The 16,062-nt window shown below is 43.7% G+C and overlaps 1 protein-coding gene across 10 annotated transcripts in view; it reads left to right on the forward strand.

Moving 5' to 3' along the window:
* The window catches only part of SOX5 (SRY-box transcription factor 5), a 771,121-nt gene that overhangs the window by 677,753 nt on the left and 77,306 nt on the right, over positions 1 to 16,062 (forward strand). For all 10 annotated transcript variants that reach the window (XM_028746002.2, XM_077935293.1, XM_028746004.2 and 7 more), the window contains one exon: positions 9,580 to 9,726. In XM_028746002.2, the coding sequence (XP_028601835.2) occupies positions 9,580 to 9,726 (147 nt within the window). The remainder of the gene's footprint in view (positions 1 to 9,579; positions 9,727 to 16,062) is intronic.

Here is a 16,062-nt window from a genome sequence, read left to right on the forward strand (position 1 = left end):
CTTGCACTTTCATGTTCTTACGAACTGCTAGGCTGGCAGGAGCAGGGACCAAGCAATGAGAGCTCACCCATCGTGGGGATTCGAACCGCCGATCTTCTGATTGCCAAGTCCCAGGGCAAAACATAGTGCTATTTTTTTACAGAAAAAGAAGTAGCAGAACTCACCATGAACGCCTCCCTTGTTCTCTTATAATGGCAATGGCGCATACCTGAGAGATGCTGGAACTGAAAAAAAGCCCTGGCAAAACATAAGTGTGGATGAGCCCTAAGTTTTACTCAAGGTAGACCCATTAACTTGCCCATGTTCATTAATTTCAGTGGGTCTACTTTGAGTAAAACTATTGCCCATGGCCAGCAGGACAACATCGCTAAAGATGAGGACGACTGGCACGACCAAACTCTCTGCAGAGACATTGATTACAATGCATGAGCAAAATGTCTGAAAGGAAAGGAAGGAACCAAGTAAGCATTAAGGGAAGGAGGGAATGTTCATGGACTCATGGAGAGATTTTCACATTTTTGTAACTCAATGTTTTCCCAAGCTTATTGTTCTCCGTGTGGAAGAACATGTAGCTGGAACCAGCTGTTGGAGCACAACGAAACATTTTAAGAGACATGTATGTGGCTGATGAAAGCAGCAGCTGTTCTTGCTTTCTTCCCTGTAAAACAGGCTTCCTCAACCTCGGCCCTCCAGATGTTTTTGGCCTACAACTCCCATGACCCCTAGCTAGCAGGACTAGTGATCAGGGATGATGAGAATTGTAGTCTCAATATATCTGGAGGGCTGAGGTTGAGGAAGCCTGCTGCACAATCTATTGGGTGAAAGAGTGTGGCATGACATCATCACATTGAGAGTTGCTGAGCCCCTGTTCCCATTAATTGACTCCTGATACTGGGAATTGGGAGATGCTCAAAGCGGGATTGTATGGACACCATGCATTTTTTTTCTTTACTAAATTTATAGTGGGGGGATACAGAGTCGCTGTCTTGCAAGACCTACTTCTGTCCTAAGAAAAGGATGCATGTGGCATGCTTGTTTGCAATTTACCAGATAGGTTTCTTTACAAAACCACCCAAATTGGAGAAAGATCCCATTGATGCATTCGACACAGGGGGAGAGTCCAGCTCCATAAAATATCTACTCAATTACATAAACAAATCAAAGCTATGCAGTGTGGAGATTCATACTGGCAAATCAGAAGAAGACCTGCTCGTGTGTATATTTTTAATGATAGGTCTACAAATGATATAGAATGTGAATATTGGCACAATTCATAGATTCAGATTATTTAAATGCACTGCGTCTAGTTTATGCCTGGGTCTATATGGAACATCCTTTGGGAGTAGATGCTTTTACACTCAGGGTGAAGTTGAGCCCATCAGATAATCCTGTTTCCATGGATGTTTTTTGTTGTTGTTGTTTAAAATTTATTTTATTTTACTCTTTGTCCCCAACTGCAAATGCAAAACCCCCACTGCCTCTTCAAGTGATTTTAATAATATAGCTATGATCCGAAGCACATGCATCTACTTAATGCTAAAACAGCTAATATTGGTTTCCCCAAAATAATTTTAAAAATACCCATTATGCCACATTCTCGTTTTCTTTATTCATAGAACAAGAATTCATTTTTAGTGTGGCCTCGAAGCTGTAATGAACATTGTTAACATATAATAACAATGCCCCAGGGGAAAGATTTCAAAGGCAGTCTAACCTCATGGCTGAACTTCTGATGTACCACAGAGCCATCGAGCCAAGAGATGTTTCGCAATCTTTCAGAGAGTGTAGCAGAATATTACTGTTTAATATGCAGGTGAGGATTATAGAGGGTTTAAGGTGTTGGCTCAGGACTGACAACATTTCCTTAAAAACCTCAGAACCCAAGGTCAACATGCTAATGAGAATTCTAAAATTGTAACACGAGAAAGGAAGTATTGCTTCAGACAGAGCATAGTTAGACTTTATTATTCACTCCAATAGGAAGTAGTGATGGCCACCAACTTGGATGGCTCAATTTTTTTTTGACAGATTAATAAAAGATGAGGATACCAGTGGCTACTAGCCTTGATGGTTGTGTTCTTCCTCCACCATCAGAAGCTGTGTGTCTTTGAAGGCCAACTTTTGGGAATCATAAGTAAATAGAGTGTTGTTGTTGCAATCAAGTTTTGCTTATGGGCTTCCCAAAGCCATCTCGTTGGCCGCTATGAGAACAGGATCCTGGAAATGATGGGTCATTGGCTCTTCTTATGAGTGCACATGGAAGACACTTTGTTCAACTCCAAGAAGGAAGGAAGGAAGGAAGGAAGGAAGGAAGGAAGGAAGGAAGGAAGGATCTTTGAATCCCAGTACCTAGCCCATATCATTCAAGTTGTCAAGAGTCCAGGAGTGAACAAAGTGGACCATACCAGAGCTGCCTCTGGGAAAATCTTGTACCCTACTAAAACAAGTCAAAATCCCCCATTAAACCATTCCCAAACCCTCAGTTCTTTCCCCCAGACCTTTTGCAGCTTATGAGGATGTAAGTAAGTGTGTTGGCATTGCACTGGGCAGAACTGTTCAGCCTTACTGCACTAGAAATTCCATAATCCCCTGGTGTGCATTAAATTCGCAAGACAAAGCATATGTTGAGGATCTCTTAAGAGTTAAACTAAAACTAATCTATGCAAAGTGATCCTGTGCCTGAACTCTAAAAGTATAAAAAGTGCTTTTCTGGGTCAGACCCAGGTGGATATTCTCCAGTAATGTTGGACAAATAATCCCGGAGACTAGCAAGCACTAGATTAAGGACTTCCACAGCCTCCAGATGTTGGACTGCAGCTTCTATCATTTTTTACCATGTTGGTTGAGGCTAATGGGAGTTGGAGCCCAATAGCATATGGAGGCAGCACATTAGTTATTCTTGCACTAGATGCTCCAACATCAATTGGGCAATGGACCACCAGTCTACTGCATATTTGCCTTACCCCAAAGGCACCAACAGCCTACAGCAACATATTGGGCATGAGTTATAGTTTAGATGCAGTTCCACAGCTGTGATGAGTGCTGATGTCATGCATCTGTGGACACATAACAGGGCAGGCATCATCAAGGTTAGAAGTCAGGGCACAATCCACACTTACTGTATTTACAGGAGCTAAGCATCTCATCCAGAATGGGAGCAGCCACAGAGAAGAAGACAATCACACCTCTTCAATTAATGTGCAAACCAAGTCGCAATCTATTTTAGTAGAACATCCCTCAATGTTATGAAATAGTCGTGCTCTTTCTTTCTAATTTCCCCTCCCAGCAGTCATGTGAAACAAAACACACAAATTAAATTGGCTCCAGATCCACTTATTTAGCTCCTCCACGTTCTGCCTTCGCCATTAGGAGAGACACACAAGACATGGGGAATGTACACTTATGGGAAGATGGCAAAATACAGATTGTGTTTCACTGCACTGCTCTGCCACAGAGACTGTTGGCAGCATCCCTAGAGCATAAAATAAATCCAAATTTTGGAGCTCTCAATTATAGACCTTTGAGTAGACACGGTCCTTTGTTTGATTGCTTGAGGGTGCCATAACTTCTCATTCTCTAAAATGTTGTCAGTTAACCATCTTGATGCACAGCATGCGGTCATTCCAGTGTCCTCTTCCCTGGTCTTGAGCCAGACGTTGTCCTGCCCTGGAATGATTAAATCTGAACAGACAGATTCAATAATGTCAAAGTTCAATCTTGTCTAAAAATATTAGCATGCTGCGCCCCATCCTGCATATTGTACATTTCATTCTCTGTTACAAGGCATGGCAGGTCTGAAAGAAGAATCTCATTGACAAAGCAAGGAGGGAACAAACCCAGGCAATTCTCTCTCTGTAGTGTCACACCATGGGGCCATTGTAACCAAGGGTAGCCACAGGCCATGGAGACTGGACGGCCAACTGGCCACAAATGACAACAACAACCAATTTTTGTGAGCTCTGGGCCAGTTGCCAGATTTGTGCATGTGTACGTGTGAAAGCCAGACTTTGGCTTAGTTGCCAAAGTATTTGAATTAAAAGTCAGCAGAGCTACCTTCATCTAATGTGCATGCTTGAGCTGTGTGGGCAATGCTTGTGCACTTGGGCACCATGTTGTCGAGCTCAGCCTCGGCTCACCATCGTACGTGCTGCTGCAGGTGAGATTGCAGGTTCTGTGTGTGCAGTTCTTCCGTAAGAGATACCCTATAGGCTGTGTGGATTAGAGGGAGGCAGAGTTGGCGGTATAAGAGACTTCAGCCAAGGACAGTCAGGTACCCTGGGGGGAAAGAGTGGAAGGCAGGCTGGAGACTGATGGTCAGGAAGGGGGTTGTAGGAGGTAGGTAGCCATGAAGCCAGAAACCTGGGGTGGTATTCAACTAAGATTTACCCAGAGCAAATCTACTGCAATGATCAGACCTAACTTAATCATAACAGTGACAGGTAACACTGTGTGGAAATAACAGGTATTCAAGGGGCACCCAATTTCTTGGGCATCCAGTAGGAAAACTTCTTCATGGGCACGTCCTAAAGTTTATTTTAAAGAGGATGACTGGAATTTCAGTGGCTTTCATTCAGCATAAACCTTATTAATGTGGCTTCTTTCTCTCCTCTTTTGACTTCTTGAAGTCATAATAAGGGTTTAAGGCAGTGGTTCTCAGGCTTTTTTCCTCTGGACCATGCTTTCAGAATAAAAAATTCCTCACACCATAAGAGTTTTTTAATTGATGAGAAATACATTGGAAAACAAGGGACGCGGGTGGCGCTGTGGGTAAAACCTCAGCGCCTAGGACTTGCCAATCGCATGGTCGGCGGTTCGAATCCCCGCGGTGGGGTGCGCTCCCGCTGCTCGGTCCCAGTGCCTGCCAACCTAGCAGTTCGAAAGCACCCCCGGGTGCAAGTAGATAAATAGGGACCGCTTACTAGTGGGAAGGTAAACGGCGTTTCCGTGTGTGCTGCGCTGGCTCACCAGAGCAGCTTTGTCACGCTGGCCACGTGACCCGGAAGTGTCTGCGGACAGCGCTGGCTCCCGGCCTCTAGAGTGAGATGAGCGCACAACCCTAGAGTCTGTCAATACTGGCCCATACGGGCAGGGGTACCTTTACCTTTATCTTACATTGGAAAACAAAAAGAAACAGCTTCCAGCAGTGTTTGATGTGTAAGATAGAACACAACTATTGTTTAATATGATCACAGGACATCGTAAGAACACGAATTATTCCTAAAATATAAACAAGCCTCTTACATATGTAAAGTATGTACACAAACTCAATGAGAGGTGTCCTCTTGCTTTTGCCGGGTAATCTCATTTATGTTAGGTCTAATTTGAGGCAAACAAACTCTCATATCCTCATCAACTCAAAGAAGCCTTTATCTTTTCTGATCTTTCATATTTGCCAGCATGGATTGAAAATCCATGTTCACAACAACATGTCGTGGCGAACTGTAAAAGAATAGCCAATGTTGTTGAAGAGAGCCATGGGTATTGTTTCTGGTTGTATGTCTTTGATTGTCCTTGAATCTTCCTGCCACACTTGCCATTCTTTCCTGCCACAACTAGTGTGGTATCCCTTCGAGAACCACTGGTTTAAGGAATAGGTTGCTGAGAGAGAGTTCCATTATTGCAATGTTGTGGTAGGATACATCCAAATAGATAGAGAGCCAGTGTGGTGTAGTGGTTAAGAGCGGTAGTCACGTAATCTGGGCAACCGGGTTCGCGTCTCCGCTCCTCCACATGCAGCTGCTGGGTGACCTTGGGCTAGTCACACTTCTCTGAAGTCTCTCAGCTCCACTCACCTCACAGAGTGTTTGTTGTGGGGGCGGAAGGGAAAGGAGAATGTTAGCCGCTTTGAGACTCCTGAAGGGGAGTGAAAAGCAGGATATCAAATCCAAACTCTTCTTCTTCTTCTAGATGTTCTAATGACTCGTTTGGTATTCTTTACTCTTTGACACCAGAGACGTGTGTTTTCAGGACCCACCCTATTCTTGTGGCTGCAATTTGTTTTAACAAATTTAATTTAATACATAATTTTAAATTGTTGTAACCACCCTGGGATCTGTTGGTGAAGTGGTGGTGGCAGTTATTGGTAATGATAGGGGACAAATTTGTCCAGTTCACATTTCAATTTGCATCTACCTGATTCATACTTCTTGAACCACAATATGCAAGCAGCTCTCTTTTGAAATTCACACGTCCCTGAATTTTGTGAGGCAGTTCTCTAGCCAAACAATGCAGGGGAGGGAGGCATGTTAGGTGAAAGGGCACTCATTAATGTTCATATTAGTGAAATAGTCATTTTATTTTATAAATAATTTTTATTAAGTTTTATATTTTTATCGTAATAACATCATATCAAATCACAAAAGAAAAAATGATTCCCAAATTTCCCTCTTCCCCCCACAACTTCCCTCAACTTCCTCTTCTGGTTTTTCACATATTAACTTCTCCTGCTTGCTTTATTATATCTTAATATAAAATTCTTTAAATTCAGTATTGTTGTGTTCTTATTTTAACATCATCTTTGTAAATTCTGTATTTGTGTTGTTAATTGTGTTTACTCAAATCCTGCTAGTGAGTCCATTTCTTTACATTGTTTCTGTAGATACAGCATAAATGGCTCCTGAAATACTCATTTTAAAATTCATTATTTTAGGGAAACTTCCTTGGTAAAATATATAATGCACAATTGCATTCAAAAACACATATATCCAGGAGAAATTGCAACAAAATGCAAACAAATTTCATGCATTTTTTAAGGAAGGCTTGATGGGGAATTGGGATAAACGGGAAAAGTGAGAAATCGAGAGAAACTGACATTGATAGTGTTGTCTACGCCTAACTTGTAGTCCAAGTTACTTCTATCTGGGGTGCTGGTTGAGGCATGATACAGCTTAAGGCTTAACATTTTTGAACCCAAAATGTTGAGGCATGCTGGGGTCTTAAGGCTGAGTCCCAGGACTAGTGATATGGTTCTAATTTTTAAGCTGCACAAATCTGGCCCATCCAGGTCACATGGATATATGGGTATATATGGTCTTGGCATATATGTAAGTTGTTACAAGCTCTTGAAAGGTATAGCAAGGTTTGTGTAGTAAGCAAATAGAATGGATTGAGTGAAATACTTGCTATGTGGATACTATCAAAATTGCCTACCTGCAGTGACTTATTTCCCCGCCCCATTTTTATATTTGGGCGTTCTAGCTATGCGGATTGGGTCCATTGCAGTGTTAGCCTTCATATCTTGTGCAATTTAGCTCGCGCTGTCAAGTGAGCCGAGTGCCTTCAGAGGCAAAGACACGGCTGTGTTTTGCTACTCTCAAACTCCTTGAATTAGTCAGAGGGTGAGAAGCAGACGAACGAAGTCGTGCCGTATTTCCTCACATCTTTGAAAGCTGCTGTGGAATCTGCAAGCCTACCTGATCACCTTGAAGCGCTACTCCAAACTCGTCTTCAAAGCTCACTTGCTTTGTTTAGCATTCTGCAGCCTGGTGACCTCCAACCTTCATGGCTCCGCTAATGTAAACAGTCAATGATAAAAGAAAAACACCCAATAACAACAATGGCTGATCATAGCACTGGTCACGGTGTTGTCTCATGTTTGTCCTTGCTCTGTTTGTGATCATATCCGACTTGGTTACACTTTGCATCAACAATAGAAAGCATCTTCAGAAGAGGTGCATAATTTGTTCCCCTCCTTGTCCTTGAAACAATGAACCAACGAATATTGCTGAAACATAGCCCATTTCTCTGTACTTTCTTTGCTAGCTTTTGTACTCCCCCCAACCCCTTATCGTTTTGACCTACTTGTACTGCAGGCGGCAGTGGCTTAGCATGTGCATTTTCTACTGTGGTCACATCCATACATTTAAAACATATTTTTAAAGCACATGGGTCGCCCCCCCCCCCAACAAGAATCCTGGGAACTGTAGTTTGTTAAGAGTTGTGGCTTTGTGAGACGTAAACAAGGTTCCTTAAGTAGGGCTGGGCGATAAATCATCCAAGACCAGTTTGAAATCCATATTGTGATATCAGTTTCATAGTTCTTGACCTGGCAATATATCGTGAACCATGACATGTGTTAGGGCTGTGCAAGATACCGTCCAAAACCAACCGGTTTCAAGTCCATATCATGAAACTGGTTTCATAATTCTTGACCTGGCAATATACTTTGAATCATGGTGTGTGTGTGTGTGTGCACGCGTGCACATGCGCGCGTGCATTAGTTTTGCAAAAATCAGAATGTGGGGGAAACTGTGAAGCCAGCCAATGACTCAGTATATCACGATGCTAAGCTAACCAGATATCACCAATCCCTATTCCTAAGGTTCTTGGAGGGAAGCCATGTGATAGATAGATAGATAGATGATAGATAGATAGATAGATAGATAGATAGATAGATAGATAGATGATAGATAGATAGATAGATAGACTGATGTATTCTTCACTTACTAATTCACTGTCTTGGGGCGATTTCCGATTTCCACAAGAGATAATTTTAAGTGGTTTGCAACGTAGGTTGAATAAATAACAAAAAAAGCCCAGGAAATTTCTCCATTCTATAAAATACAACAACAGAAAGAGTGTCCTCTTTGGCATCAATATAAGCATTATACACACAAAAATCAGCCATGAGAAACAAGGGAAATTCCACATTGCAAAACATGGTAAACAACTAAACAAGATATCCTCTAAGCATCAGGAAATAAAATACAGTGACATATTGGGTTCAATGACAGGTGAAATTGCCAAAGTCATTTTTCTCAGAGTTCCACCTCCTTTCCACTCCCTTATTTAATAATAATAATAATAATAATAATAATAATAATAATAATAATAATAATGCCATGCATGTAAGCTGAATGTGCACAAGTTAAATGTGAATAAGTTGTGGGCTTACTTTGTTGCAAACGAAAACCAACTTGTGAATTAACTGTGAGATCATGCCCTTATTTGCTTTTGAATGGTGCACACTTCCCCACAACTTGTTGCCCTCCACATGTTTCAGCCCACAACTCCCATCAACCACAGCAGCACAGCTACCCGAAACAGCTGTAAGTCACCACATTGGGGATGTTTGGAAGGATGCATTTGTCTTCTTTGACACGGGTCTCTCTATGAAAGTACAGTGGTACCTCGCAAGACGAATGCCTCGCAAGACGGAAAACTCGCTAGACGAAAGGGTTTTTTGTTTTTTGAGTTGCTTCACAAGACGATTTTCCCTATGGGCTTGCTTCACAAGATGGAAACGTCTTGCAAGTTTGTTTCCTTTTTCTTAAAACCGTTAATACAGTTGCGACTTGACTTCGAGGAGCAACTCATAGCACGCGGTGTGGTAGCCTTTTTTGAGGTTTTTAAAGACTTTGGTGATTTTTGAAGCTTTTCCAAAACTTTTCCGACACCGTGCTTCGCAAGACGAAAAAAAACGCAAGACGACAAAACTCGCGGAACGAATTAATTTCGTCTTGTGAGGCACCACTGTACATCTTTCGAGTGGTTATTGTTGGTCCAGGGGGGCTTCACGTAGAGAAATGTGTTCTTCTCCCCCCCCCACTTTCTGACTCCCCGCTTTTCCTCTTTCCGTAGCAGTTGTATGCTGCCCAGCTTGCGGCGATGCAAGTATCCCCAGGTGGGAAAATACCCGGCATCCCCCAAAGCAACATTGGTGCAGCAGTATCGCCTACCAGCATCCATACCGACAAGAGCACAACCAGCCCTCCACCCAAAAGCAAGGTACTATTGCGCAGATTTATCTGCCTGGCTTTTCTTGCATACTTTGTGTCTCTTTCTGTGATTCTCTTTCAGCATGATGTATATGCAATTGTAGCTTAAACCAGGGGTAGGCAACCTAAGGCCCAGGGGCCGGATGCAGCCTAATCACCTTCTCAATCCGGCCTATGAACGGTCCAGGAATCAACATGTTTTTACATGAGTATAATGTGTCCTTTTATTTAAAATGCATCTCTGTGGGGCATAGGAATTCATTTTTTAAAAAAAATTCAAAATATAGTCCAGCCCACCACATGGTCTGAGAGACGGTGGACTGGCCCACGGCTGAAAAAAGTTGCTGACCCCTGACTTAGACCTTTCTGAAATTAAAACAGGTTATTGTGAGCAGTCTGAGCATGGGATATTTCTGTGGTGCTTATTGGTATAACAGCAACTATTATGTGTTTTAAAAAGGTAAAGGACCCCTGGACGGTTAAGTCCAGTCAAAGGTAACTATGGGGTGTGGCGCTCATTTCGCTTTCAGGCCAAAGGAGCTGGTGTTTGTCCACAGAAAGCTTTCCGGTTCATGTGGCCAGCATGACTAAACCGCTTCTGGTGCAACGGAACACCGTGACAGAAACCAGAATGCACGGAAACACCGTTTACCTTCCTGCCACAGCAGTACCTATTTATCTACTTGCACTGACATGCTTTCGAGCTGCTAGGTTGGCAGGAGCTGGGAAAGAGCAACAGAAGCTCACTCCACTGCGGGGATTCGAATCGCCAACCTTTGGATCGGCAAGCCCAAGAAGCTCAATGGTTTAGACCCCAGCGCCACCCTCGCACCTAATCCTATTGGTGTTGGGAGGAAATTACTGACTGCATGGAGATTGCATGGAAATAGTGCTGTAAGCGTTTGAAGACCTCCAACAATGGAGGAGCTCGTCTGAGCAATAGATTTCATTGTCAAACTGTTCTTACCCCTTTGGTAGGCAGGGGTGGGGATGCGTGTTAAAAAGGTGCTGTGTATCCAGCCCTAATATCACCACCAAGAAGCTTCTCCTAATATCCCAATAAAATCTGTCCTCCTGTAACTTCAGCCGATTCAATTAGTCCTGCCTTCTGGAGTTGCAGAGAAGAGGTCTTCATTGTCTTTTTTGTGACAGCCACTGAGGTATTTGAAGAGTGCTATCATATCCCCACTCCCCCACCCATTGTCTCTTCTCCAGGCTAAACATAGCGAGTCCCTTCCACCTATCCACAAGCTGTTTGAAAACATCTGGGGCCTCTGACTGAAGCATGCAATTGATAATATCAAAATTATGGTGCATCTAACAGATTCAGCTGCAGTTCAGAAGGGTAGCGGGTTTTCTTTCAGCAGTGCATTGCTTAAGGATGGGGAAACGATTTCATGGGCATTGTACACCTTATCAAATGCCACCTGTTAGAATTTCAGATTGGGGAGTGGGCGAGCATGCTTTCTTACACATATCTCTGCAGCTTTCAGAAATTGTCAGAGATGCAACTGTATCTTTGGGCGCTTCCAGACTGTTGCTGTTTTGGGGTGGAATTCAGCCGCAGACCAGCAAATTTGGTTTGAGCAATCACCACAGTTGATTGGGAGATCTTGCACAACTGGACCACTGTCTCCAAATACTGGAATTTTTGTGAAGAGGGAAATGATGGGAATGCACTGGAAAATGTGGAATAGCGCTTGCTTTAATGCAATGTCGTCTATCCGCCCTGCAAACAAATCAGAATGAATGTCAGCGCCAGTCCAAGCCTCAGCACCTCTCGTTTTAGGAAGGAACCATTGCCTTCTTGCCTTTTGCTGTACCTGTGCTCAAGAGTACACTCCATTCAAAGTACTGAGACTGGCTTTCAAGCCAAACGTGCTTAGGGGTGAAGCATGAAACACTCTTGGTTCGGTGATGAGAAAATGTTTGATGAAAGATATGATCTTCCCTTTGCTCACTGTCCTCCAGTCTGCTGACCACATTTCTTTAATCACGTCACAGTGGATTCCTTGAACTGACAGTAGTGTCTCAGTGCCTTTAACTGAGTAGTAAAAAGGCCCAGATTAAAGATAGCCAGGGAAATAAATACTACCATTGAATTTACTTATTTATATATAAAATAGTTCTATACTCAAAGTGTTGGTGCTGACCTTTAAAGCTCTAAACGGCCTCGGTCCTGTATACCTGAAGGAGCGTCTCCACCCCCATCATTCAGCCTGAGATCCAGCTCTGAGGGCCTTCTGGTGGTTCCCTCATTGCGAGAAGTGAGGTTACAGGGAACCAGACAGAGGGCCTTCTCGATAGTGGCGCCCGCCCTGTGGAACACCCTCCCTTCAGATGTGAAGGAAATAAGCAGCTATCCTATCTTCAAAAGACACCTGAAGGCAGCCCTGTTCAGGGAAGTTTTTAATATTTAATGCTGTACTGTTTTTAACATTTGTTTGGGAGCCGCCCAGAGTGGCTGGGGAAACTCAGCCAGATGGGCGGGGTATAAATAAATTATTATTATTACTATTATTATTATTATTATTATTATTACCGCTCTATCACAAAAAGAAACATATCAGAGCAGTTTGCAGCAACAATACATAAAACACCCAATAAAAGCCATATATAAAAAGTTCAAAGCAGCCATTGTGGGAAGATGTGTTAGCAATTGCCTACGTAGCCCTGGTGGAATAGAAAAGTTTTGAGCAGGAATTTAAAAGTTGGCACAGAAGGTGCCTGCTGAATCTCTGTTGGCAGACTATTTCACAAGATTGGGCCAATGGCACTAAACGATCAGTTCCCCGTTGCTGTCCAGCGAACCTTGCCAACCCGGGGAATGACCAGTGATGTTCCTGCAGTTGATCTCAGTGATTGAGCTGGAATATAAGAGTTCAGATGACCCCTGAGGTACACTGGGCCTAATACAATAACTTTGAACCTGGCTTAGTAGTAAATGGGCAGCCAAAACAGCTGTTCTAACAATGGTGTCAGCTGTTCTCAACTAGGTGCCCCCACCAGCAGCCATAGAGTGCGTTACAGCAATCCAGCTTTGAGGTTACCAACGTGTAGCGTGCAGTGGTCAGACTATCCCTGTGCAAGAACGACCGTAGCTAGCGAACCAGGTGAAGCTGCTAAAAGGCACTCCTATCCACAGAGGACACTTGGGCCTCTAGTGACATAGATGTATGTAGGAGTACCTCCAAGCTACGCACTTGCAGCTTCAGAGGGAGTGCAACTCCATCCCGAACAGGTAACTTGCCAATTTCCCAAACCCGGGAACCACCCACTCAAGGAGGCTCTTTCTACCCAGGATTTATTTGCCTCCATCCTGTTCACCATTCCGACACTGATACAGAGCTTTCACAGCTTCTCCTGATTCAGATGTCATGGCAAAGTCGAGCTGTGTATCATCAGCTATCCTGACTTGGTCTGATGGAAGTTGTACTCCAAATCTGTCAGATGCTGGTGTGGTTGCTCGAGAGTAAACAGGCAAGACTCCGACCTGTCTTTTCCAGGCTTTCTTCTTGGTGCAAACCAATTACAGTGAAGAGCGTCGTAAGTTCAGGTCTGGCTCAATCGCTAGCAGATTCTGGGAGTGGTCGGTTTTTGTTTTTTTGTTTTTTTAATAATAATATTTATTCCTTTTGCAGCAATTTAAACACTCACACACAAAAAAACAAAGAAAAAACAATACATTACAATACAAAAACACTACATAAAAATTAACAAAACAAAACAAAAACAATTTAAAAACACATCAAAAGAGAAAAAAGAAAAAAACTTCCAATATCTTATCTTTCTTTCACATATTTCCATGGCCTCCTCACACCTCCCTTTTTGTATTCCACTTCTATTAATTATCTCAGCAATTCCTTTCCATCTTCCCCTATTTTCTATCCTATAATTATCTTAACACATTTTAACCTTATTTTCCTTTAATACTCTATTAATCTATTTATACTTAAATCCTTATAACATTTCTACTGAAGTTATATAACTTCATTCCAACATTCTTCTAACATTCATTAATTTTACAATATTTCTATAAATAATCTTTAAACTTTTCCCAGTCTTCTTCCACCGACTCTTCTCCCTGGTCTCGGATCTTGCCAGCCTTTTCCGCCAATTCCATCTAGTCCACCAACTTCATCTGCCATTATCCAACACTTCAGTGCTTTCAAGAGACAGCCATTCTCTCATCCAGCAAAAAGCAGATGGTTCACAACAAAGTTTAGGGGTCTGGCAGGGCAGGTCCACCTCCTTCTTTGGCATCCGTCAATATCTTAAATTTTACTCGAGGCTTCCTGCCCTGCCAAACAAATCCAGAAACATCCCTCTGCCACCTCCTGAAACAATCCATCCCATCCAAAACTTGCACTGTTTGAAACAAAAGCAACATCCCCGGCAACCTCCCCCAGCATAAAAGTCACGTCACCCCCAGCCTTTTCCTTCCCTCCCTGTGCCGAAGCCTACTGCGCAGCATGGGTGCTGGCAGGGGCGTACTTCCCTCCTCTCCAGTTTGCTCAGGCTCAGTGTTGAGGCTCTCCCTAGCATCCCCTGGTCCCTGCACCTCTTCTCCACTGGAAGAGAAACTGCTTCGCAAGATTTTCGGAGTCTCCCTATAGCACAACTGCCTTTCCATCTCTCGCCTCTGAGCTGATGGCAGTTCTCTGACAAAACCTTGAAAGGGCACAGAGTTGGCAAAGGCTGTGTTAGGTTGCACGGCGTCTGCCCTCAGTGGAGGTGGGTCTCTTGGGGTTTATTAGGGAGCATGGGGCTGTGCGCTGCCAACCTCAGCCATAGCCCACCCTCCCCTTCTTACTTACAACCAGCACTGAGTACCATCTCCTTCTGCTGCCTCCGTGTTGCCCTTGTAGAACTCTGCAGGGCGGAGGACAGGGAGCAAAACCAGAATAAGTTGACTCTGTCCGTACTTGGATACGGCTTCGCCTGCTGTTGTCCTCTCTGCCTTTGCCCCCCCCCCCATCTCAAATGGCATCAGCCACCACTGCAGTGACTCAGAAGGATGCCTGTTAAAAAGAAAAGAAAATCTAGTGGCAGCTACCAGAATTCTGTTGTGCTATTCTTTCCTTCCCAATTTTCTTTTTTTAAAAAAAATAAAATAAAATACTTTTTCTAGGTGTTTCTGTGCCTTTGGCTTGCAGTTCTTTCAAAGGACACAAACAGAATTTATCCGCAAATTGAAAGGGGGGGGGGGAATGGTCCCCAGAGGAATATATATATATATATATATGAGAAGGGGCCCTCCAAAAGGCTGTAAAATTGTGCAGCATGATCCTTCTGAAGCATGCTGTTTTCAATCTGCTGTGTGCCAGTTGGAGGCTCAGAGAGAGAGAGGAGGGGGGGCAAAAGGAAAGGATAATGCTGCGACATGATAGAGTGGCTGTGACCTCCAAGCTCAAGCTGGAAATCCAAGACATTGATTTCACTTAGCATTCCTGCTGAGAAATCCGGCAGAGTTCAGTTGTAATAAAAGAACAAGATTCTGTTCTAATGGTAATGGCGTATGACAGACATATCACTTTGTCTGTCCTCCACAACACAGAGAGATGGAAAGGGGGGAAAGAGAGAGGGAGAGAGAGGAGAGAGAGTTAGTTGAATTGGAGAAAGGTCACCTGATCTGCCTGTGGAGTTTGGGTGAGTGCAGTTCTGAGCTCGGAACTGAAACATGGCAGCACAATTATTTATAATACAAAGTGATCTGAAAGGAGTGTTTTCTGGTGGCAGTTATCAGACGCCCAGAAGAAAGAGGTGATGGGAGCAGGGGAGAGGGGGCAGGGGCAAAAGAAGCTCCCTTCTACCAATCCAGGCCTTTGGGGGTCCATTTAGCTCAGTAGTGACCACCAGCAGCAGTAGTTGTCCAGGATTCTCAGGAAGGGGTCTCTCACAGTCCTACCTGGAGATGCCAGAGAGAGATTGAACATGGGACATTTTTGCATGCAACCGTTCCTCCTGCCTGCAGATGGAAGGCCAGTCAAATCAATTCACTGGAATGGTTGTCAGTACGTGTATATGAAGTGGTGTGGGTAAATACGTGAAGGAGGGAGTTATCCTTACCAGGAAAATATTACCCTCGTACCTACTGGTCCGCCTCTCCTGGTATGTCCAACGGAGGACCTTACAGTCTTCAAATAAAAACATATTGGAGGTCCCAGGCCACAGGGAGGTTAGACTGGCCTCAACCAGAGCCAGGGCTTTTTCGGCTGTGGCCCCAATCTGGTGGAATGCTCTGTCACAAGAGACTAGGGCCATGCGGGACTTGACATCTTTCCGCAGGGCCTGCAAGACAGAGCTCTTCCACCAGGCCTTTGGCCAAGGCACAGTCTGACCCCCT

Source organism: Podarcis muralis, chromosome 10, assembly GCF_964188315.1.
Source record: "Podarcis muralis chromosome 10, rPodMur119.hap1.1, whole genome shotgun sequence".
Classification (NCBI taxonomy): Eukaryota; Metazoa; Chordata; class Lepidosauria; order Squamata; family Lacertidae; genus Podarcis; species Podarcis muralis.